Genomic DNA, 24,201 nt, shown 5'->3' on the forward strand with positions numbered 1-24,201 from the left:
TCGGTAAACTGACTTTTCTGTATAACACATAACGTTCTCTTTAAGCATGACGCGTAACATAGATTGGAATGAATTGAGTGCCGATAAAAGGTAGAACACAATTTTTAATTTGCATTTTATAAAAATTTAATTCGATTCAAATCCATCAGTTTATTGGAAATGGTACTTTCGGTGCTGTATTCAAGGTGACATGGAACTCAAAAAATGGTCAAAAAACCGTCGTGATTAAACAATTCCATCTTAACGCAAATGAGGATCAAATTAAAAAAGAAGTCGACATGCTATCGCTGGTCAATCATGATAATATTGTAAAGTTAATAGGTACTACAAAAGATGAGAAGGAAAGAATGGCCATTGTAATGGAATACGCAGAGTGTGGCTCTCTTTATGACCTACTGCACAATAAGGAAAATAAGAACACTGATTTACCACATACACTGCGTATTAGCTGGATGCTGCAATGTGCAGAGGTAACTGAATAAATGCATAATCAAATTGGTTTTCTACACGTTTATCTCATTTTAAGGCCATTAAATACCTTCATGAACTCAGTCCAAAAATTCTTCATCGTGATCTAAAACCAAAAAATCTACTGCTTTTCAATAATTGTCGAACATTGAAAATATGTGATTTTGGCACAGTTAAGAAGCAGGAAACCTTTATGTCTTATGTTGGAACTATTTGTTATATGGCACCAGAGGTACGTACTCAATTAAGTTTAAAAAGTATTATACTTATTTAAATTATACATAATAAGGTCTGTGAAAGGTCATACACTGAGAAATGCGACGTATATAGCTTTGGTATTACATTTTGGGAAGTAATGTCAAGAAAGAAACCATTCTACCACTTGGAAACTCATCGGACTGTATACGTTAAAAAGAAAACCGCAGAAGGTTAGAGAATACCTGAAATATGCAACTGTTTCTAATATTCTTGACATTGTAGATGATCGTCCACCCATCGATGACATTCGGAATATTCCAAAATCCGAGCAGATTATAGAACTTATAGAACGCTGTTGGAATGGAGACGCATATAAACGACCGACAATGCGAGAAATAATAAGTAATATTAATATTTTGTACTCAATTAGGGATGTGGAAGAGCCTAACTTAAGTCTGAAAATACCAGTCAAAAATGAAGATATCAGATTGATTAATGAAGATATCAATCCGATTCATAAAGATGAATGGAAAAATATTACTATAGGAGAGGTATTTACAATATATAATATTATAAATGATCAAAATCTATTTATACAAATTTCAAATAGCTCATTGGATATGGCTCGCTTGGAGAAGTATATAAGGCTCTCTGGATAACTAAGAAGGGATCAAAGATAATTGCACTTAAAAGATATAGACCTTATTATTCGATCAACTCAAAAAAATTAACAATTTATAGTTCACAACTAAAGCATGATAATATTCTAAAATTATATTGTCTATCCATTGATTACAATAGAACCCCTATTGAGCTTATGGAGTATGCCGATTGCGGAACTCTCTATAGTGCTGTGCATGATTGTACAGTGAATATTGTTAATCATGCATATGAAACGTTTTCTTTAATGTGGGTGTTGCATTGCGCGAAGGTAAATTTCGGTTGTATTATTTTTGAATCCATTATTAATATTTTCCTTGAATTTATAGGGTCTCAAATTTCTGCATGAACAAAACATTATTCATCGTAATATAACTTCAAAGAATCTGTTTCTTTTTAACAATTATCAAACCCTAAAGATTCGACTACCTGAAACAGTGAGGACAGAGGGTACATATATGACACAATATGTTGGAACTTTTGATTATATGGCTCCAGAAGTTTGTATTTCATAAACAAAATTTTTTATCGAAATTAGTGATATGTTTATAAATTAATATAGATTATGGAAGGGATGCAATACACCAAAAAGTGCGATATCTATAGCTTTGGGATAATGCTGTGGGAGGTGAGGTCACGAAGGAAACCGTACTACGAAATATACTTATTTAGAAATATTATACATTTCGAAGTGATTGAAGGTAAAGATGCTTTTGAAATATAATTAAGAGTCTAACAAATGATTTCTCTGCAGGTCTTCGTCCAAATATATGTTTTGTCGTCGACATTCAAAATTCGGATGAGATAAAAAGTTTGATTAGAAAATGCTGGGATGCGGATCCACAGGAAAGACCTTCTATGGAGAAAGTAGTCGCAATTATGGAAAAATATTCTTCTTATTAAGAGAACGGCAACCAAATTTTGAATATTATGAAAAATATTATTACCATCTGCACGTTTATTTAAAATTCACGTTCTTCTAGTTTTTGGTTATAATTTATAAAAATATAATAAGAAAGTTGCACAAATAGTTCTCAAATATCTTTATATGTTTAATTTTGTCCACATTTTGGTCGTTTTTCAAGGTTTCAATATCGATTTTATAACATTTCTTTTCTGTTGAAAAACTATTAATTGTATAATACTATAATAATCATTAGCAACGAAATAAAAAAAACACATCGTTCGAGTTTCTGAAGTTTAACCAAATAATCAATATAGTTCAATTGTTATTATTCAATTATTATTGGTAGTACTACCTAAAGCGATGAAATAATCTTTAAGAAGAAGTGAAACACTTGCAGCTACGGCAAGAACAATTACTTGGTACTTGGTCACATTGTTTTGGAATGCTGCATTTTAATTATTAAGAACGAAATTTTTCAGTTGACTTCAACCGTTTGGATGAAAAAGAACTCTGAAAAAGAAAATTATAACCACAAGAACTTAAAACTTCTGCGTCAATACTCTAAAAATATAACCCCTAGAAATTCAGCAATACCAATCAAAATCGCGTCATTTGAAATTCGACAACCTTCGCAATTATACTTAACGTACGCGTTTAATTTGACACATAAAATAGATTGGAATGACTTAATTTTCGAAAACGAGGTAGGATTAAATTGACATTAGCAGAAATAATATTATTATAATATAATCAAACAGATTCTCAGATGGGGTAGCTATGGTGATGTATACAAAGCAACTTGGAAGTCAAAAGATGGCCCACAGAAAATCGTGATTAAAAAATGTATACCCTTTGTAAAAGACTCCGCAATTGAAAAAGAATTCGGTATGTTATCGTTAGCCAACCATGATAATATTGTGAAGTTGTTAGGTATCACCAAAGATGGAGACAGTAGAACGGTCATGGTCATGGAATATGCAGAGTGCGGTTCTCTCCATAAGGTTTTGTATCAATACGAAAGATGCTATATGAGACCTATCCTATTCACACATATATTTGACATTTCGATTTATTCAATCACTTCAAAGAAAAAACTTGCAGAGTTGTCCAAACATTATTTAACTTGCCGCTCTTCAGGTCTTTTTTATCTCTTGAAAATGAACGAGCAATCTAAACAGTTTTTTTGGCATCAGCTAATTACATGACTAAGAGTCTTTAAGCGATAAATAATTTCACTTCGCTTAAAAGTATGCAATTGATTTATCTAATTGAGTTAATCGCTATAAAAATATCGTTTGAATGTCTTAAATTATCCCATCTTTTATCGATGTTTTCTTATCAGCCTAAATTTATTACAAGAATTAATAAGTTTTAGTATTGTGACAATTAACAATGGAAAACATTGAATTTGATGTGATATACAGCAATCTTCAATTAGGAGATTTTGTAAGTTTTGTAGTCATTTTCATCATTTGTCATTCGTGCTATTTATTGTTCATTTTAGATAAACGGTGGTAGCTTTGGTGATGTTTACAAAGCACATTGGAAAACTGAAAACAAAGCTATTGTTGTAAAAAAAATTCGTCGCGTCGTAAAAAATGCAAGCAATGATGAAAAATCAATTTTAAATGAAATTAAAAACATAAAAGTTCTCAATCATCCGAATATTATTACTTTCCATGGAGTAGCAAAAGATTCCGAAGATAGAATTTGCATGCTTTTTGAGTTCGCCGATTGTGGTTCACTCTACAGCTTCTTACATGAATCGAATATAAAAATATCACTAGATGGAAAGTTTAATTGGATGAGCCAGATAGCTAAGGTATGCTTACATGACTTTAAAATCTAATCTGTATTTAGAATTCGATTGCTCTTAGGGCATGGAATACTTACATAACAAAAAAAAAGTCCATCGGGATCTTAAGTCTAAAAACCTCTTGCTTTGTAACAACTACCGTACGGTGAAAATATGTGATTTTGGCACAATTAAAGAACTTGCAACGGTTAATACGGAATGTATTGGGACATATACTTATATGGCTCCAGAAACATGCGTAAGTATATATAATTTTATGTTAATCACGTAAAACATTGGTATACTTTGATTCTTCAATTTATACAGAAAGACGGAGGGCGTTACGAGGAAAAGTGTGATGTTTTTAGCTTTGGAATAGTTTTCTGGGAAGTAATGTCTGGGAAGACGCCCTTTTATGACTTTAAGAACGTGCTGCCAATTGCTATCCAAGGAAAAATAAATGAAGGTAAGAAGGTTAATTAAAGAACACAGTAATTTTCTAAAATGTTTTCCTATTCAAGAAGGTAAACGTCCCAATATAGATGATATTGACAAACTTAAGAAGTTTGAGTATTTGAATTGCATAAAACTATTAATTCAAAAGTGCTGGGATATTGACCCACTAAAAAGACCAAGCATGAGAAGATTGGCCACCATTCTTGGCATTCAGCCTCGAGTTTATATGAACTATCCACATCTATTGTTTGAAATTGATAGATTGAGAGATATTTGTGATGAAGACTTTAAATTTCCTAAATAATATATTTTTGTATGAATTACAATAAAAATTAAATATTTTACAAACGAAAGATTCGGTTATTTTACGTTTAGTATTAACTTTTTTTATATTTTTCAGTTCGAAACAGAATTTTGCTAGAACTGCACTTGAAAGCTTTCATATAACTTTTTTTTATATATAGAAAAATTATTGAAAACTAATTTACAAAAGATGTAAAACTCGTTATTAACTCATGCATATCCGGCCGCTTCTTTGGATTCGGATCCCAGCAATTGGTAATCAACAATTTTATCGGTTCCGCATTTTGAATGACGTTCACATCATTCACATCAGGCCGCAAACCTGCAGAGGCATGAAATGTTAAGCTCATAATAATATTATCAAAGGCTTCTTACCTTTCATTACTTTATTTAAAATAAAGTAACTGGTTTCATTCTCCAGATTGTTGAAAGGTTTCTTTCGTGACATAACCTCCCACAGTATTATCCCAAAACTATAAACATCGCACTTCACTGTGTACTCCGGTCGTTCTACAATCTATTTATAACAATAATTTTATCAGTTATTTCGATTAAATTATTCTTTTAAAATACAAACTTCTGGTGCCATGTAATACGATGCTCCAACCATTTACGATGTAGGCTTAATACATATCAAATCCGATATGGAAATCTTTAGAGTCTGATAATTATTAAAAAGTAGCAGTTTCCTTGGTTTAAGATCGCCATGAATAATGAATTGTTGATGCATAAATTCGACACCCTACAAATTCAAAGAGAATAATTGAATACACGATTCAAATATAATAAATAAAATTTACCTTGGCTAACTGAAGCATCCATGCTAATGCATTTTGATGTGAAGAGTCATCTAGATGTAGAGCATTATAGAGAGTTCCGCAATCAGCATATTCTGAGAGTAGACATGTTCTGCGATCAGTATTTGTTGTTATGCCGTAATATTTCAATATATTTTCATGGCAAGGTCGTGACACAAATGATGATGATTCTGTTAAAAGGCTGTCCGAATCACTGTTTCTATATGTTTTAACTGCGAGTATCTTCTCCTCGCCTTCAGTTCCTTAAATTGCTTTAAATACGTCACTGAAGGTTCCAGAGCCAATGTACTATTATAAAAATATTTAAGTAATTTATATAATACATTAAACAGAAAAAAAATTTATAGTTTAAAAACTAAAAATGTTGTAAGAATGACTTTATATTAAAGCATTCTTGAGACGAGAAATTCTCATTTTCGATTTATTTTTTTCTTAATTTTATACTAGACTTATTTTTCTATGTATAAATACCTCATTAATTGAAATATCGAAACATTTAATTTTGACAGTTGGTTGAGGTAAAAATCTGACCTTAAAACCCATAGGATAATTAGAAGGTTGGTTTAAACAGCATATATCATATTCTTGTTCACACTTTTTAAGAAAGGATCTCGAATCAATAGTGTTTATCTTCGTCCTTGGAATAACAAAATTAAATATCTCTTATAACGTCTTGCACTGCTGGTCGCTGCTGAAAATCTCCATCCCAACACTGTTCTATAAGTTTTATTATCTGATCAGATTTGTGGATATTTTGAATGTCAATTATGAGTGGACGATCGCCTACAAAAACAATAATGGTAAGTAAATGAATATGTACAACATTTTAAAAATTACCTTCTATGGCTTTCTTTTGAATATGAAAGTCCACAGCAGTTTTTCCCAAGTGGTAAAATGGCTTCTTTTTTGACATTACTTCCCAAAATGTGATGCCGAAACTATAAACATCGCATTTCTCAGTGTAGGAGTTTTCTATACTGACCTTATTTTGTGTAATGTGAATTAGTTCAATATTTATCTAACTCATAAAAGTACGTACCTCTGGTGCCATATATCGAGCAGTTCCAACTCCATTTGACACCTTGGTATCCAACTCTTTAGCTGAGTCAAAATCGCAAATTTTCAAAGTCGAATATTTATTGAAAATTAGTAAATTTTGTGGTTTTAGATCACGATGTAGAATTTTCGGACTAAATTTATGAAGGTATTCAATACTCTATGTATTAGATTGACGAATAAGAAAGGTATTCAATTATGAATTTATTAATTTACCTTGGCATATTGAAGCATCCAGCGAATACGTCTCATATAGCATACTTTGTAATGATACAAAACCTTATGGAGAGAACCGCACTCTGCATATTCCATGACCATGACCGTTTTTCTGTCTGCATCTTTTGTGATACCTAATAATTTCACAATATTATCATGGTTGGCTAACGATAATAGACCGAATTCTTTTACAATTGCGGAGTCTTTTATAAAGGGTCTTAATTTTTTAATCACGATTTTCTGTGGGCCATCCTTTGATTTCCAAGTTGCTTTGTATACATCACCATAGCTACCCCATACGAGAATCTGTTGGATTATATTATAATAACATTATTTCTGATAATTTTAATTTAATCCTACCTCGTTTTGGAAATTCATGTCATTCCAATCCATTTTATGTATCATATTAAACGCTTACGTTAAGTATAATAGCAAAGGTTGGCGAATTTCAAATGACGTGATTTTTTATTGTTGAATTTCTAGGGGTTATATTTTTAGAGTATTGACGCACAAGTTTTAAGTGGTTATAATATTCTTAATATGCGCACTTGAGTTCTTTTTCATCCAAACGATTTAAGACAACTGATAAATTTCGTACCTAATAATTAAAATGCAGCATTCCAAAACAATGTGACCAAGTACCAAGTAATTGTTCTTGCCGTAGCTGCAAGTGTTTCAATTCTTCTTAATGATTATTTCATCGCTTTAGGTAGTACTACCAATAATAATTGAATAATAACAATTGAACTATATTGATTATTTGGTTAAACATCAGAAACTCGAACGATGTTAATCTGTTGCGGGTGCATGAGAAGAGGTTTTTTTTTATTTCGTTGCTATAGATTGTTGTAGTATTATACAATAATTAGGTTTTCAACAGAAAAGAAAGGTTATAAAATCGATATTGAAACCTTGGAAAACGACCAAAATGTGAAAAAAATTAAACAAAGACATTTGAGAACTATCTGTGCAACTTTCTTATTATATTTTTATAAATTATAACCAAAAACTAGAAGAACGTGAATTGAAAAATGAATTAATTAATTATATGCATGATAACATAATTTTAAGTAATCGTGCAGTTTTTCGCCATATTCCAAGTTTTGTTGCCGTTCTCTAAATAAGAAGAATTATTTTGCATAATTGCGACTACTTTCTCCATAGAAGGTCGTTGCTGTGGATCCGCATCCCAGCAGTTTGTAATCAACATTTTTATCTCATTCGAATTTTTAATGTTGACGACATCATGTCTATTTGGACGATGGCCTGCAGAGAAACAATTTGTTAGACTCTTAATTATATTTGAAAAGCATCTTTACCTCTAAGCACATTCGCAGCCAATTGAATTCCGGTTATCACATCGCAGAACGGTTTCTTTCGTGACATCACCTCCCACAGCATTATCCCGAAGCTATAGATATCGCATTTTTTGGTGTATTGCATCCCTCTCATAATCTATATTTATTTATAAACATATCACTAATTTCGATAAAAAAAATTTTTTTTGAAATACAAACTTCTGGAGCCATATATCTAAAATTTCCAACAATTTCTGTCATTAATGTACCCTCTGTCCTCACTGTTTCAGATAGTGAAATCTTTAGGGTTTGATAATTGTTAAAAAGAAGCAGATTCCTTGTAGTTATATTCCGATGAATAACGTTTTGATCATGCAGAAAGTTGAGACCCTATAAATTCAAGAAAAATATTATTAAAGGATTCAAAAATAATACAACCGAAATTTACCTTCGCGCAATGCAACATCCACATTAACGAATACTTTTCATATTCATTATTAACAATATTCACTGTACGATCATGCACAGCACTATAAAGATTTCCGCAATCAGCATACTCCATAAGTTCAATAGGTCTACTATTGTCATCAATGGATAGACAATATAATTTTAGAATATGCTCATGCTTTATTTGTGAACTATAAATTATTAATGTTTTTGAGTTGATCAAATAATTAGGTCTATATCTTTTAACTGCAATTGTCTTTGCTCCCTTCTCAGTTTGCCAGAGAGCCTTAAATATTTCTCCATGCGAACCATATCCAATGAGCTATTTGAAATTTATATAAATCGATTGTGATCATTTATATAATATTATATATTGTAAATACCTCTCCTATAGTAATATTTTTCGATTCATCGTTCTGAATTGCATTCATATCTTCATCAATCAATTTGTTAACTTCATTTTTGTCTGGTATTTTCAGACTTAAAATAGGCTCTTCCACATCCCTAATTGGGTAAAAATTATTAATATTACTTATTATTTCTTGCATTTTCGGTCGTTTATCTGCGTCTCCATTCCAACAGCGTTTTATAAGTTTTATTATCCCTTTGGATTTTGGAATATTGCGGATGCCATTTACATATGGTCGAGCTCCTACAAAATTGAGAATGTTAGAAGCAGTTGAGTATGTGAGGTATACTCTAACCTTTCTTGACTTTAAGAATAAGGGCCACTTCAGCACTTACTTCCAAGTGGTAGAATGGTTTCTTTCTTGACATTACTTCCCAAAATGTAATACCAAAACTATATACGTCACATTTTTCGGTGTATGATTGGGTGTTAGCGACCTTATTATGTATAATTTAAATAAGTATAATACTTTTTAAACTTCATAGAGTACGTACTTCTGGTGCCATATAACAAACAGTTCCAGCATAAGACATAATGGTATCCAGCTTCTTAACTGTGCCAAAATCACATATTTTCAATGTTCGACAATTATTAAAAAGCAGTAGATTTCTTGGTTTTAGATCACGATGAAGAATTATCGGACTAAGTTCATGAAGGTATTAAATGGCCTTAAAATGAGATAAACGTGTAGAAAACCAATTTGATTATTCATTTATTCAGTTACCTCCGCACATTGCAGCATCCAGCTAATACGTAGTGAATGTGGTAAGATGATGTCCTTATTTTCCTCGTTGTGCAGTAGGTCATAAAGAGAGCCACACTCTGCGTATTCCATTACAATGGCCATTCTTTCATTCTCATCTTTTGTAGTACCTATTAACTTTACAATATTATCATGATTGACCAGCGATAGCATGTCGACTTCTTTTTTAATTGTATCCTCATTTGAGTTATGATGAAATTGTTTAATCACGACGGTTTTTTGACCATTTTTTAAGTTCAATGTCGCCTTGAATACATCACCGAAAGTACCTGATCCAATACCCTGACAGATTTGAATCGAATTACATTTTTTATAATATGCAAATAAAAATTGTATTCTACCTTATTATCGACAATCAATTCATTCCAATCTATGTTACGCGTCATGCTTAAAGAGAACTTTATGTGTTTTACAAAAAAGTCAGTTTACCGAGTCTTGAATAATGCAGTTTTCTTTTCTTGTTAATTTTTAAAGACACTCTATTTCACTACAAACTGATCTATGTTGCATAACACTAATAATTCAAGGTTACGAATTTTATCATACGATACACAATAATCGATTACTTTGCTTTAATTATGGAATTAATTATATCAAAAATGTATCTTTCGATTTCCTAATCATTAATCGATTATACAACGGAATAGTCGTGTCACTGCAATTTTTACCCTCGAATCGAAAAACACAGAACGATGTGTTAAAAAATTGCCATTTCGCTAACATCAGCGAAACAAGGAATTATTCTGTAAGATAAGATAAGTACGATGCTGAATATACGAGTATAATAAGCAATTGAAATTTTGTAAAAATGCAAAAAATTTATTTCAACATTTAAAGTTTTAGCTTGCTAATGTTAATATTGAATCACTTTAGTCACCATTGCAACCAATTTCAGTAGTTAAAATATCAACCGTCAACAGAACAAAATACATAAGGTTGCTCCAAGCATAGCCAGTCAATTGTTGAGATGAGTGTTTTTTGCCACAGAATATGAAAAAAAACAATTCAACAAACTGCTGTTACTCTAAATGAATCGTAGCATTTTCATTTCATTAATTGAAAAAGTCATTTGATTATCGATCATATTCACGTTTCTTCGATTAAAGCCGATTAATAATCGTACACTTTCGTTTATTCATATTCAATAATCGATGAATCAATTTAAATTTATTAAAAACTAAAGAGTACGAAGATGTTGCGTGCCCATTCAAATGCTGTATCGTTTTCGTTTCAATCTTTACGATGCGGGCTGGTGTGCAATAAAATCTAAAAAAAGACCAATTTTGAATTTTTGTATTTTTATATTGTTTTTTAAATATACCCTTTAAAGTAGTAGAAGGGTGGCGAAGCTTGTAAAGCATTAATATTTCAATTTTCAAATATAATATTATTGTACTACTTTTCCTGCATTATATAATTCATATAAAGAAAGTTGCTAGATTGACTGATTGAAAAGCGACCTAAAATGCTGAAATTTATATCCAACACACACAATTGAAATTATTTAAATTGGCAGAAAATGAGTTTTAGAAAAGTCTTACACATTTTTAATATAAACAATAAGCTCTATGAAGGTATTGATTTTTAATTAGGTACATTTTCAAACTTCAAACTACATCTTTATAAAAAAAAATAATAACCACAATATTTATGTTTCGGATATATTTTCAAATATTTAGTTTATAATTTAGGGGTATTTTGAAGTCGACGCATCAATTCTATTCGTGCTCGCAGCTGGAACAACTTGTTAATGAGATGTGAACTTAAGCATATAAAATTTTAGCATGTGCTACTGTGTCCGTGAGCCTTGTGACAGATTTGTAAATTGAAATTTATTCATTTCTTGGTTTCAAGAGTAACAATATCTAAATCTAAAACTTTCTACATTCCTTTTGCTTAGAGTGCATTTAAAATATGCTTTACAACAAAAATGCAGCCAGGCATGATGCATTTGGTCAATTTGTATGTCTGTGTTTAAAAGTGTCAGTTTAGTAGTTTTAGTGGCGGTAAAGTTTTTCTTCTAGTGTGTTATTTTTAAAAATATATGCAATTCAAGAAAATGATTTCGATGTTTACGATTTTTGTTTCTGTTTAAAGAAACATAAAATACACATATTTTTTCAAACTTGATTAATCTATTATTATTAGTATTATCTCATAAGTTCTTAAACAATATTAATTTATTTTAAGTTGAAGCTCTCAGGAAAATAATGGGCCTTATTGTTCCATTTTAAAGTATATCTGAAAAATACTTTTTGTGTATTCTACCTACAATCGCAAATGTCACAATTCTTAAGAGTTAGGAAAAGATTTAAATGTCATTACACTCACGTAGAATTATGTCGACAAAATATAAATAAAATATAATTTTCTTATCAATTGTCACACATATATTAGACATTTCGATTAAATTATTCTTTTCAAAAAAAAAAACATGTTGAGTTGTCCAAACATTATTTACCTCTCAGGGCTTTGTTATTTATTGACAAAATCGTTGATTTTCACTTTTATTTATCTCTTAGAAGTGAATAAGCAATCTAAACAGATTTTTTTTAATAAGTGACATTAAGCTGTACATGTATGCAACTGATTTATGCAATTGAGTTAATCGCTTTAAAAATATCGTTTGAATTTCTTAAATAATCCCATCATTGCAATGACGAATAATCGATGTTTTCTTATCAGTTTAAATTCATCAAAAGAATTAGTAAGGTTTAGTATTGTGACAATCAACAATGGAAAACATTGATTTTAATGTGGAGTACGGCAATCTTCAATTGGGTAATTTTGTAAGTTTTAGAGTCCATTTGATCTTTTGTCATTCGTGCTATATATTTTTATACCCGCTACCCATAGGGTAGAAGGGTATTATAACTTTGTGCCGGCAGGAAATGTATGTAACAGGTAGAAGGAGGCATCTCCGACCTTATAAAGTATATATATTCTTGATCAGCGTCAACAGCCGAGACGATATAGCCATGTCCGTCTGTCCGTCTGTGTGTCTGTCCGTCTGTCCGTCTGTCCGTATGAAACACTGGATCTCAGAGACTATAAGAGATAGAGCTATAATTTTTTTTCGACAGCATTTGTTATGTTTGCACGCAGATCAAGTTTGTTTCAAATTTTTGCCACGCCCACTTCCGCCCCCGCAAATTAAAAAAATCGAATAACAAGCGTAATTTTAAAGCTATAGTTCCGAATTTTGGTATATACAATAATAATAATAATATTTATGATTTCTGAAAATTTGGTTGCGATCAGATAAAAATTGTCGAAGTTATTAAAGAAATACTTTTGTATGGGCAAAAAAGCCTACTTTCTAGGGGTCTTAGTTGCTTTGGCTGACAATCTGGTATCTTGTGTCGTCTATGGTATATTTTGATATACTATATCGATATACCAAATATACCATTTGGTATATTTTTAGTATTTTTGCAGTATACTTGGTATATTTTGAGAAAATACCGCAAAATATATTTCTTTTATTCAAAATGGGTAGCGGGTATCTCACAGTCGAGTACACTCGACTGTAGCTTTCTTACTTGTTCATTATAGATAGACGGTGGTAGCTTTGGCGATGTTTATAAAGCACATTGGAGAACTGAAAACAAAGCTATTGTTGTTAAAAAATTCGTGGCTTCATAAACAATGCAGGAAATAATGAAAAAGAAATTTTAAATCAAATTAAAAACATAAAAGTTCTCAATCATCCGAATATTTTCTCTATGGAGTAACAAAAGATTCCGAAAATAGAATTTGCTTTTTGAGTTCGCCGATTGTGGTTCACCAGCTTCTTGCATGAATCGAATATAAAAATAACCCTAGATTAAAAGCTTAATTGGATGAGCCAGATAGCTAAGGTATGCTAAATTGACTTTAAAATCGGATTCGTATTCAGAATTCGATTACTCTTAGGGCATGGAATACTTACATGACCAAAAAAAAGTTCATCGGGACCTTAAATCTAAGAACCTTTTGCTTTGCAACAAATACCGTACGGTGAAAATATGTGATTTTGGCACAATTAAAGAACTCGCAACGGTTATACGAAAGGTATTGGGACATATGCTTATATGGCTCCAGAAAAATGCGTAAGTCTATATAATTTTATTTTAATCAGGTAAAACACTGGTATACTTGGATTCTTCAATTTATACAGAATGAAGGAGGGAGTTACACGGAATGGTGTGATACTTTTAGCTTTGGCATTGTTTTGTGGGATGTAATGTCTAGGATGAAGCCCTTTCATAACTATGAATTAATAGATGCCATAGCTATCCAAATAAAAATTATTAATGGTAAAAGTAATTTAAAATATCCAGAAGTTAGTTATAATTTATAATAATTTCAGGTGAACGTCCGAACATAAATGACATTAAGAGCTATACTACTGTGGGCAAAAAAGTAAGGTGAATTTGTTTGTAAAATGAAAAATTTTTATTTATTCTTCTAAATCAATATCATTCCCTTCAAAGTAATCCCCTCCCGATAAAATACACTTATGCAACCTTTTTTTCCTATCTTCGAAACATGCCAAATAGTCCCTTTTCGGTATAGCCATCAGTGCCTTCTTCGATTAAGCTTTTATCTCATCAATCGACTCGAAACGCGTTCCCCGAAGTGGTCTCTTGAGTTTTGGGAATAGCCAGAAGTCACACGGAACCAAATCAGGCGAATATGGTGGTTGCAGAACGATATGCGTCGAATTTTTGACAAAATGGTCAAGAAAAACGTGTACAGAAATTGGTCGTTTTTTTGGTACCAAACGAGATTTGACGTTTCGTAGATCCAAATGGTCTTTCAAAATGGTTTTCACAGATCTTTCTGGTATTCCGATCATATCAGTAAGGTCTCTAACAGTCAACCGACGACTTTTGCGCACTAATTCCTCCACTTCATTGACATGTGGGTCATCTCTTGACGCCGATGGTCGTCCGGAGCGCTCCAAGTCATCAACACGTTCTCATCCCTCTTTGAAGTCTTTGTACCACTTATAAAAATTTTTTTTGTGACATGGTAGAATCACCAAAGGTCTTCCGCAACATCCTCAACGTTTCCGCAGCCGAAATTTCATTCAGCAAGCAAAAATTTGATGGCACTTCTCCTTCAGACATTGTAAAAATCGAAAAATGCACTCTTGGTCGTTTAGAAAACACAAGCGTAAATATATTTCTGATTATGAGATTCATATGAAATTTGGCCCAGATGTCATCAACAGTCCTGCCAGCTCAAGAAAAAAAAAGAACTAGGCCGAATTGTTAGGCCCGCGAAGTTTAAATTGAAAATTCACCTTACTTTTTGCCCACAGTAGTAAGCACTCCACTCACATTAGGGTCATGATAGAAGAGTGCTGGAAAGACGATCCATCTCAGCGACCGTCAATGAAAGTACTGGCATTTTTTCTTGGCTTTGATCCCTATTCGTTTGTCTGCATTCCTAACTTACTGTCAGCGGCAAAGCCATTGCAAGGCATATGGGCATTTCTCAAAGTCGCGAACGTACGTTCGTACGAGATAAATTAGAAAAATAAAATCGAAAACAAACGTTTCCTGAAACTTTTTTTTTACTCTTCGATAGCATTTGTTTAGCTCTTTGGTTAGTGTAAATTATGGGGCTTATCGATTTTTAATTTTCAAAATATTGTCAAAAAACATGCGGTCGCGAACGTACGCAAAATGGAAGTCGACTTTGGCTTAATACAGTAAAATGCAAAACTCTGCGAATTGAGACGGAATATTTTAAAGAAATAACTTTACTTTTAAAGTAGAATCATGTAGCTTTCTATTAAGTCTACTCCCAAGAAAATATCTCCATTTATTTATTTTTAATTTAATTAAGTTCCGGTCGCGAACGTACGGTCGCGAACGTACGATTTTTCCATGTTGTTTTATTAATAAAATTTTTATTTTTACCACAACTTTTTTATTAATAACTTCATATTTCATAAAAACAAAACAAACAAACAAAACAAACTCAATTTAATGTGTCTAATAACATTTAAAAGCAAAAAATAAATTTTTATTAAATATGAAATTTGTACTGAAATTTATTAATAGCAAGAAAAATATGTAATAAATAATAAGTAATAACTAACAAGTAATAAGTAACTGCAAACGACATAGTTTTCAAAAACAAAAACAAAAAAAAATTTTTTTTAAATCCATGCGACGCTAGTAAAATCGACATATGCTTATAGGTAAGGTCGCGAACGTACGCTACTTTGACAATCAATAAAAAAGATTGGTTTGAGTAACCCCAACGATTTTTATATTTTTAATATATATACCAAAATCACTTAACACGAGAAGTTTCATTCACCTGCTTGCACTTATTGCGGAGCAATTACAATAAAATGATGTTTTTGGTCGCGAACGTACGATTTGAACATAGATAAGAAGCAAAATAAAAATAAACAGTTGATTGAACATATTTTCGCTCACTTTGCATTTTTTATCTTATTATTGGATTGCTATTAAGAGATTTGGTAGAAAAAGAGCAAACATATCATATGTTTTCTTTGTGAAATAATAAAACATAAAAATGCATACAAAAGGAGCTAAAAGAGAAAAAATTACATTTTTTCAGTTTGCAGGCAAATTTTTTTATAAAAACAACCGAGATATGCTACGGATCCATTGTATTATGAAAATTTGGATATTTCTTTATGACATTATACAAAAAAATACGATGAATGTGAAGATTTTTTTTTTCGGTCGTGGTTTACCTTTCTTTGAGAATTGCCCATATGTGATGAAAATTTTCGATTTCTAAAAGGGGATTGCGACACATAACAAAAACATCTAATATCGAATAGTACTAATTGAACAACATAAAAACATAAAACAACTTAAGGTTGTAATTGGTACATACTGCTTCTAAAAAATATCGTTGTACCCTTTAAATCATACCATGTTAATACGTATAATCTAATACCAATATCCTAATTTTGTCTTATCCGAAAGCCATAGATTAGTTAACACTTCATTGTAGATAATGAAAATTATGATTTCTAAGGAACCTACATATACTGAAAATTATCAAACATCGATCACAACTTCATTGCCAGATATCGATAAGAATTTCTTATCTTTGTGATAAGCAATTCGTCAATAAACCGTCAAAAATAGATTAAAAACTTTTAGTCAGCTTGTCTCAGTCAACTATGGACAACGTGAGTAACATAAAATTGGGAAAAAGGGTAAGAAGAGTATAATATTTTTCTCTTACGTACAAATCAATTAATAATTATATTTTAGATTGGATGCGGCAGCTATGGAGTGGTTCACAAAGCAATTTGGCAAGCTAATGACCAACAAAAGAAAATTGCAGTGAAAATAATTCAAGACAACAATCAAGATTCCGAAACAGAAATTATCAATAAGCAGAGGAATGTTTTGAACGAAATTCGGAATCTTAAACAGTTTAATCATAGGAACATTGTCACGCTATATGGAGTCGCAAAAGATCCTGACAATAGCATTTGTATGCTTTTTGAGTTTGCAGATTGTAGATCACTCTACAATTTTTTGCATTGTTCGGATAACGACGTCAGCTACCTTGACAAGATAAATTGGATGGCGCAATGTGCCAAGGTAAGCATAAAATCTTAAATATTTCTTTAGTTATTGAATTCGATTGGCTTTCTTTTTAGGGAATGGATTATTTGCATAGTAATAATACAGTACACCGGGATCTGAAAACTCAGAACTTGTTGCTTTTCGATAAGTATCGAACATTAAAAATAGGGGATTTGGAACAGTGAAACAACTTACTACGATTAATACGGACTTTATTGGCACCATTAGATACATGGCCTCAGAACTTACGGTTAGTATATTTTTATACCCGCTACCCATAGGGTAGAAGAGTATTATAACTTTGTGCCGGCAGGAAATGTATGTAACAGGTAGAAGGAGGCATCTCCGACCCTATAAAGTATATATATTCTTGATCAGCGTCAACAGCCGAGACGATATAGCCATGTCCGTCTGTCCGTCTGTCCGTCTATGTGTCTGTCCGTCTGTCCGTATGAACACCTAGATCTCAGAGACTATAAGAGGTAGAGCTATCATTTTTTTTCGACAGCATTTGTTATGTTTGCACGCATATCAAGTTTGTTTCAAATTTTTGCCACGCCCACTTCCGCCCCCGCAAATCAAAAAAAATCGTATAACAAGCGTAATTTTTAAGCTAAAGTTTTTGGTATATACTATAATTAGTATAGTAGTTATGATTCCTGAAAATTTGGTTGCGATCAGATAAACATTGTGGAAGTTATTAAAGAAATACTTTTGTATGGGCAAAAACGCCCACTTACTAGGGCTCTTAGTTGCTTTGGCCGACACTCTGGTACATTGTTCCGTCTATGGTATATTTTGAATGGTGTGCTGTATCGGTATACCAAACATACCATTTGGTATTTTTTTTAGTATTGTTTTAGTATTTTTGGTATATTTTGAAAATAATACCGCAATATTTTGCCCTTATTAAAAATGGGTAGCGGGTATCTCACAGTCGAGCACACTCGACTGTAACTTTCTTACTTGTTTATTTAAATATACATACATGTCGATTATTTTATTCACATGGGACGCAAATGGGAAATACACGGAAAAGTGTGACGTTTTTAGCTTTGGGATTATTTTCTGGGAGGTCATGTCAAGCAAAGAAGCCTTTCGAGGACTTCAAGGACATGCATCCATTGGCAATTCAAAAGAAAATTTTAGAAAGTACAACTAGTCGAATATCTCTTGGATTTTTTTTTATATTGCCATTTTTTTCAGGTGTGCTTCGAATGTAAATGACAATGAAATTTGCAAAATTGCATTTAATCAAACAAAGTATTGAAGAGTGCTGGGATCAAGATTCTGAGTTGAGGCCGAGTATGAAGGAAGTGATTTGTGATATTAATGTTGATAGCAAAAATGATATAGGCTTACGCTTCGACGATATAGAATTGGTTGAAATGGTAAGCAAATATAATCATATGGAACATTTATTTATGATATTGTATTTCAACAACAGATCGAACGAGGCAGCTATTGTTACGTCTACAAAGCTCGTTGGCGAACTGAAAGTCACACCAAATGCGTTGCAGCAAAAATAATACAAGATGTTATTTCAAAGATAGACATAGAAAAACATATCCTCGATCTCGGTGGTGAACTGAAAGGTCTGTGCCACAAAAATATTGTAACATTTTATGATGTCTGCAAGACACACGACAATAGAATATGTATGCTGATTCAGTATGCAGACTGTGGAACCCTCCATGATTTTTTGTATCGATCGAAACTAAATTGGATCATGCAATATGCCAAGGTTTGTAAATTTGTATCCAATGTGAGCTGAATAAACCATTTCAAATGACTTATATGGTATGGACTACTTGGATAGCAAAGACATGCTACATTCAGCTCTAACAACACAAAATTTGTTGCTGTGTAACAAATATACAACATTAAATATTGGAAATTATGGTTTTATTAAAAAAGCTTTTTTATATCCCAAACTAATGAGCGCCATTGATCAAGGAGAAGATCAGGCCGCAGACCTGCATAGACAAATGCTAAACTCTTTATTATATTACCAAATATTCTTACCTTCCATTACTTTATTTAAAATAAAGTTACTGATTTCATTCTCCAGATTGTAGAACGGTTTCATTCATGGCATCACCTCCCACAGTATTATCCCAAAACTATAAACATCGCGCTTTTTTGTAAGTCTTTTCGACCCTTCTACAATCTAAGTATAATAATATTATCATCAGCTATTTCGATTAAATTGTTCTTTTAAAGTACAAACTTCTGGTGCCATGTAATGTAATGTAATTTCGTCATTGTTGGAGACGATAAGGATATCTTTAGAGTTTGATAATTGTTAAAAGAAGCAGAAGCAGTTTCTTTGGGATAAAATCGCTATATTGAATATTGTTTTGTTGATGCATAAATTCGACACCCTACAAATTCAAAGATAATAATTTATTGCACTATTCAAAGATAATAAATAAAATTTACCTTGGCCAATTGAAGCATCCATGTTAATGCATTTTGATGTGAAGACTCACATGAATATAGAGCATTATAGAGATTTCCGCAATCAGAATATTCTGCGATCAGTATTTGTTGTTATGACATAATATGTCAATATATTTTCATGGCAAGGTCGTGACACAAATGATGATGATTCTGTTAAAAGGCTGTCCGAATCACTGTTTTTATATGTTTTAACTGCGATTATCTTCTCCTCTCCTTCAGCTCTCCAAATTGCTTTAAATACGTCGCTGAAGGTTCCAGAGCCAATGTACTATTATAAAAATATTTAAGTAATTGGCGCGTTATTTATATAATACATTAAACAGAAGGAAAACTTTTAGTTTAAAAACTAAAAATGTTGTAAGAACGACTTTATAGTAAAACATTCTTGAGACGAGAAATTCTTATTTGTTTCTTAATTTTATAGTAGAATTTTTTTTTCTATGTATAAATACCTCATTAATTGAAATATCGAATATCGGTTCAGGTCGGATCTCATGAGGTACAAAATCGAACCAATCATCGATAGAACGACTAAAGCATGGTGCAAATCCATGACTGATACGATATTGTGGTTCACACTTTTCAAGAACTGATCTCACATTAATAAAGTGTTTATCTTCGTCCTTGGAATAACAAAAATAACAAGAAAGAAAACTACAGTCGAGAGTGCTCGACTGTGAGATACCCGCTACCCATTTTGAATAAAAGCAAAATATTACGGTAATAATCTCAAAATATTAAAAATAAATATGCATGTATTCTCGATCGGGATTTGAACTCAAGCACCAACGACCGGGTGGTTAAAAAAAAAAAAAAAAAATTTTGTACCTCGAGCGGGCTCGAGCCCGAGCACCACAACATGCTCGGCTTGCACTTTACCACCCGAGCTATCGTATAGCTTATGATACAATACAGTACATGCATATCAGGCGGGTTTGCCCATACAAAAAAAAAAGTATTTCTTTAATAAAATCTACAATTTTCATTTATAATTGTTGTAAATACGATTAAAACAAGTAAGAAAGCTACAGTCGAGTGTACTCGACTGTAAGATACCCCATACAATATTTCTTTAATAACTTAGACAATTTGTATCTGATCGCAACCAAATTTTCAGGAATCGTAACTACTATAATAGTTATTGTATATAACAAAATTCAACTCTAGCTTTACAATTACGCTTGTTATTCGATTTTTTTGATTTGCGGGGGCGGAAGTGGGCGTGGCAAAAATTTGAAACAAACTTGATCTGCGTGCAAACATAACAAATGTTGTCGAAATTTATAGCTCTATCTCTCATAGTCTCTGAGACCTAGGTGTTCATACGGACAGACGGACATGGCTAGATCGTCTCGGCTGTTGACGCTGATCAAGAATATATATACTTTATAGGGTCGGAGATGCCTCCTTCTACCTGTTACATACATTTCCTGCCGGCACAAAGTTATAATACCCTTCTACCCTATGGGTAGCGGGTATAAAAAACTTTTATAACTTCTTGCATTACTGGTCTTTGCTGAGAATCTCCATCCCAATACTGTTCTATAAGTTTTATTATCTGATCAGATTTGTGAATATTTTGAATGTCAATTACGAGTGGACGATCGCCTACAAAAACAATAATGGTAAGTAAATGAATATGTACAACATTTTAAAAATTACCTTCTATGGCCTTCTTTTGAATATGAAAGTCCACAGTTTTTCCCAAGTGGTAAAATGGCTTCTTTTTATGACATTACTTTCCAAAATGTGATGCCGAAACTATAAACATCGGATTTCTCAGTGCAGAAATTTTCTATACTGACCTTATTTTGTGTAATCTGAATTAGTACAAACTTTATCTAACTCATAAGAGTACGTACCTCTGGTGCCATATATCGAGCAGTGCCAACTCCATTTGACATCTTGGTATCCAACTCTTTAGCTGTACTAAAATCGCAAATTTTCAATGTCGAAAATTGATTGCAAATTAGTAGATTTTGTGGTTTTAGATCACGATGAAGAATTTGCGGACTAAATTCAATACCCTATGAATTAGATTGACGAATAAGAAAGCATCCAGCGAATACGTCTCATATAGCATACTTTGTATTGATACAAAACCTTATGGAGAGAACCGCACTCTGCATATTCCATGACCATGACCGTTCTATTGTCTCCATCTTTTGTGATACCTAATAATTTCACAATATTATCATGGTTGGTTAACGATAATAGACCGAATTCTTTTTCAATTGCGGAGTCTTTTACAAAGGGTCTAAATTTTTTAATCACGATTTTATGTAGGCGATCTTTTGAATTCCAAAATGCTTTGTATACATCACCATAGCTACCCCATCCGAGAATCTGTTGGATCATATTAAAATAACATTATTTCTGATAATTTCAATTTAATCCTACCTCGTTTTTGAAATTCAAGTCATTCCAATCTATTTTATGTATCATATTAAACGCGTACGTTAAGTATAATTGAAAAGATTGGCGAATTTCAAATGACGTGATTTTGATTGGTATTACTAAATTTCTAGGGGTTATATTTTTAAAGTATGGACGCAGAAGAAGTTCTTGTGGTTATAATTTTCTTAAAATGCGCACTTGAGTTCTTTTTAATCCAACCGATTGCAGAATGCAAAAACAATGTGACTAAGTAGCAAGTAATTAATCTTGCCGTAGCTCCAAGTGTTTCAATTCCTCTTAAGATTATTCTTTCGGTAAAATATCAGAAACTGGAATTATAAGAATCATGCATATTTCCTTTTTATAATCCATTTTGTCAACTTTTTCTTTAACAAGTTTATTTGATGTTGTTGCTATCGATTGTTGTAGTATTGTACAATAAATAGGTTTCGAAAGAGAAGAAAACTAGAAAAACGTGAATTGAAAAATGAAGTAATGAATTATATGCATAATAACATTATTTTAAATAAACGTGCAGTCTGTAATATTCTTTTTCATCATATTCAAAATTTGGTTGCCGTTCTCTAAATAAGAAGAATATGTTTCCATAATTCCGACTACTTCCTCCATAGAAGGTCTATTCTGTGGATCCGCATCCCAGCAGTTTGTAATCAAAATTTTTATCTCATTCGAATTTTTAATGTTGACGACATCATTTATATTTGGACGATGACCTGCAGAGAAACAATTTGTTAGACTCTTAATTATATTTGAAAAGCATCTTTACCTCTAAGCACATTCACAGCCAATTGAATTCCGCTTATCATATCGCAGAACGGTTTCTTTCGTGACATCACCTCCCACAGCATTATCCCGAAGCTATAGATATCGCACTTTTTGGTGAATTGCAGCCCTTCCACAATCTAAATTAATTTATAAACATATCACTAATTTCGATTAAAAAATTTCTTTTATGAAATACAAACTTCTGGAGCCATATATCTAAAATTTCCAACAATTTCTGACATTAATGTACCCTCTGTCCTCACTGTTTCAGATAGTGAAATCTTTAGGGTTTGATAATTGTTAAAAAGAAGCAGATTCCTTGTAGTTATATTCCCATAAATAATGTTTTGATCATGCAGAAATTTGAGACCCTATAAATTCAAGGAAAATATTATTAAAGGATTAAAAAATAATACAACCGAAATTTACCTTCGCGCAATGCAATATCCACATTAACGAATACTTTTCATATTCATTATTAACAATATTCACTGTACGATCATGCACAGCACTATAAAGATTTCCGCAATCAGCATACTCCATAAGTTCAATAGGTCGATTATTGTCATCAAAGGATAGACAATATAATTTTAGAATATGATCATGCTTTAGTTGTAAACTATAAATCGTTAAATTTTTTGAGTTGATCGAATAAAAAGGTATATATCTTTTAACTGCAATTATCTTTGGTCCCTTCTCAGTTTTCCAGAGAGCCTTATATACTTCTCCAAAGCTACCACATTTAATGGGCTATTTGAAATTTGTATAAATAGATTGTGATCATTTATATAATAATATTATATATTGTAAATACCTCTTCTATAGTAATATTTTTCCATTCATCTTTCTGAATTGCATTCATATCTTCCTCAATCAATCTGTTAACTTCATTTTTGTCTGGTATTTTCAGACTTAAGTTAGGCTCTTCCACATCCATAATTGGGAAAAAATTATTAATATTACTTATTATTTCTTGCATTTTCGGTCGTTTTTCTGCGTCTCCATTCCAACAACGTTTTATAAGTTTTATTATCTGTTTGGATTTTGGAATATTCCTGATGTCATCTAAACATGGTCGAATTCCTACAAAATTAAGAATGTTAGAAGCAGTTGAGTATGTGAGGTATACTCTAACCTTTTGTGGCTTGAAATAGAATGGCCATTTCAGCACTTACTGTCAACTG

At 31.9% G+C, this 24,201-nt stretch overlaps 6 protein-coding genes and 1 long non-coding RNA gene across 12 annotated transcripts; 4 read left to right on the forward strand and 3 right to left on the reverse strand.

The window, feature by feature from the left end:
• The first annotated feature begins 153 nt into the window (after window positions 1-153).
• Window positions 154-2,345, forward strand: LOC132798119 (mitogen-activated protein kinase kinase kinase 7-like). 2 transcript variants are annotated; one of them, XM_060809846.1, is made up of 9 exons: window positions 154-470; window positions 527-700; window positions 758-896; window positions 949-1,217; window positions 1,277-1,597; window positions 1,656-1,692; window positions 1,746-1,826; window positions 1,889-2,027; window positions 2,081-2,345. In XM_060809846.1, exons 1-7 carry the CDS (start codon window positions 279-281, stop codon window positions 1,757-1,759), a joined length of 1,146 nt encoding a protein of 381 aa, XP_060665829.1. In that variant the 5' UTR covers window positions 154-278; the 3' UTR covers window positions 1,760-1,826; window positions 1,889-2,027; window positions 2,081-2,345. The 2 variants fall into 2 exon arrangements, with proteins under 2 accessions (XP_060665829.1, XP_060665828.1); XM_060809845.1 differs by having other exon boundaries at window positions 1,656-1,826.
• A 460-nt stretch (window positions 2,346-2,805) lies between these two features.
• LOC132793097 (putative mitogen-activated protein kinase kinase kinase 7-like) lies at window positions 2,806-4,828 on the forward strand. Of its 3 annotated transcripts, XM_060802785.1 has the most exons (6): window positions 2,806-2,937; window positions 2,992-3,118; window positions 3,738-4,055; window positions 4,111-4,287; window positions 4,356-4,494; window positions 4,550-4,828. In XM_060802785.1, the coding sequence occupies exons 3-6, from the start codon at window positions 3,948-3,950 to the stop codon at window positions 4,786-4,788; spliced, it is 663 nt and encodes a 220-aa protein (XP_060658768.1). In that variant the 5' UTR covers window positions 2,806-2,937; window positions 2,992-3,118; window positions 3,738-3,947; the 3' UTR covers window positions 4,789-4,828. The 3 variants fall into 3 exon arrangements, with proteins under 3 accessions (XP_060658768.1, XP_060658753.1, XP_060658760.1); XM_060802770.1 differs by lacking the exons at window positions 2,806-2,937; window positions 2,992-3,118 and adding an exon at window positions 3,582-3,679; XM_060802777.1 differs by lacking the exons at window positions 2,806-2,937; window positions 2,992-3,118 and adding an exon at window positions 3,582-3,679 and having other exon boundaries at window positions 4,553-4,828.
• Window positions 4,829-4,849: 21 nt separating this feature from the next.
• On the reverse strand, window positions 4,850-6,046 carry LOC132793117 (putative mitogen-activated protein kinase kinase kinase 7-like). The gene is made up of 4 exons (XM_060802796.1): window positions 5,588-6,046; window positions 5,365-5,529; window positions 5,163-5,304; window positions 4,850-5,109 (listed from the first exon to the last, which is right to left on the reverse strand). Exons 2-4 carry the CDS (start codon window positions 5,395-5,397, stop codon window positions 4,964-4,966), a joined length of 321 nt encoding a protein of 106 aa, XP_060658779.1. The 5' UTR covers window positions 5,398-5,529; window positions 5,588-6,046; the 3' UTR covers window positions 4,850-4,963.
• A 1,897-nt stretch (window positions 6,047-7,943) lies between these two features.
• Window positions 7,944-9,947, reverse strand: LOC132786803 (mitogen-activated protein kinase kinase kinase 7-like). Its single transcript, XM_060793462.1, has 4 exons — window positions 9,756-9,947; window positions 8,395-8,565; window positions 8,197-8,332; window positions 7,944-8,143 (listed from the first exon to the last, which is right to left on the reverse strand). Exons 1-4 carry the CDS (start codon window positions 9,945-9,947, stop codon window positions 7,944-7,946), a joined length of 699 nt encoding a protein of 232 aa, XP_060649445.1.
• A 2,330-nt stretch (window positions 9,948-12,277) lies between these two features.
• Window positions 12,278-14,192, forward strand: LOC132798865 (uncharacterized). Its single transcript, XR_009633985.1, has 5 exons — window positions 12,278-12,583; window positions 13,350-13,654; window positions 13,710-13,885; window positions 13,954-14,092; window positions 14,146-14,192. It is a non-coding gene; the product is annotated as an uncharacterized LOC132798865 (long non-coding RNA).
• A 2,665-nt stretch (window positions 14,193-16,857) lies between these two features.
• LOC132796172 (mitogen-activated protein kinase kinase kinase zak-1-like) lies at window positions 16,858-19,247 on the forward strand. 3 transcript variants are annotated; one of them, XR_009633515.1, is made up of 6 exons: window positions 16,858-16,992; window positions 17,051-17,386; window positions 17,446-17,621; window positions 18,411-18,523; window positions 18,578-18,762; window positions 18,819-19,247. XR_009633515.1 is itself a non-coding variant. In XM_060807244.1 (3 exons), the coding sequence occupies exons 2-3, from the start codon at window positions 18,595-18,597 to the stop codon at window positions 19,143-19,145; spliced, it is 495 nt and encodes a 164-aa protein (XP_060663227.1). In that variant the 5' UTR covers window positions 18,189-18,523; window positions 18,578-18,594; the 3' UTR covers window positions 19,146-19,247. The 3 variants fall into 3 exon arrangements, 1 of the variants encoding a protein (XP_060663227.1); XR_009633519.1 differs by lacking the exon at window positions 18,411-18,523 and having other exon boundaries at window positions 16,859-16,992; XM_060807244.1 differs by lacking the exons at window positions 16,858-16,992; window positions 17,051-17,386; window positions 17,446-17,621 and having other exon boundaries at window positions 18,189-18,523.
• A 3,506-nt stretch (window positions 19,248-22,753) lies between these two features.
• Window positions 22,754-24,189, reverse strand: LOC132786828 (mitogen-activated protein kinase kinase kinase 7-like). Its single transcript, XM_060793521.1, has 6 exons — window positions 24,153-24,189; window positions 23,832-24,100; window positions 23,447-23,767; window positions 23,218-23,388; window positions 23,019-23,154; window positions 22,754-22,965 (listed from the first exon to the last, which is right to left on the reverse strand). Exons 1-6 carry the CDS (start codon window positions 24,178-24,180, stop codon window positions 22,754-22,756), a joined length of 1,137 nt encoding a protein of 378 aa, XP_060649504.1. The 5' UTR covers window positions 24,181-24,189.
• Window positions 24,190-24,201: the final 12 nt, after the last annotated feature.

This window comes from Drosophila nasuta, chromosome 2L (assembly GCF_023558535.2).
Source record: "Drosophila nasuta strain 15112-1781.00 chromosome 2L, ASM2355853v1, whole genome shotgun sequence".
NCBI lineage: Eukaryota > Metazoa > Arthropoda > Insecta > Diptera > Drosophilidae > Drosophila > Drosophila nasuta.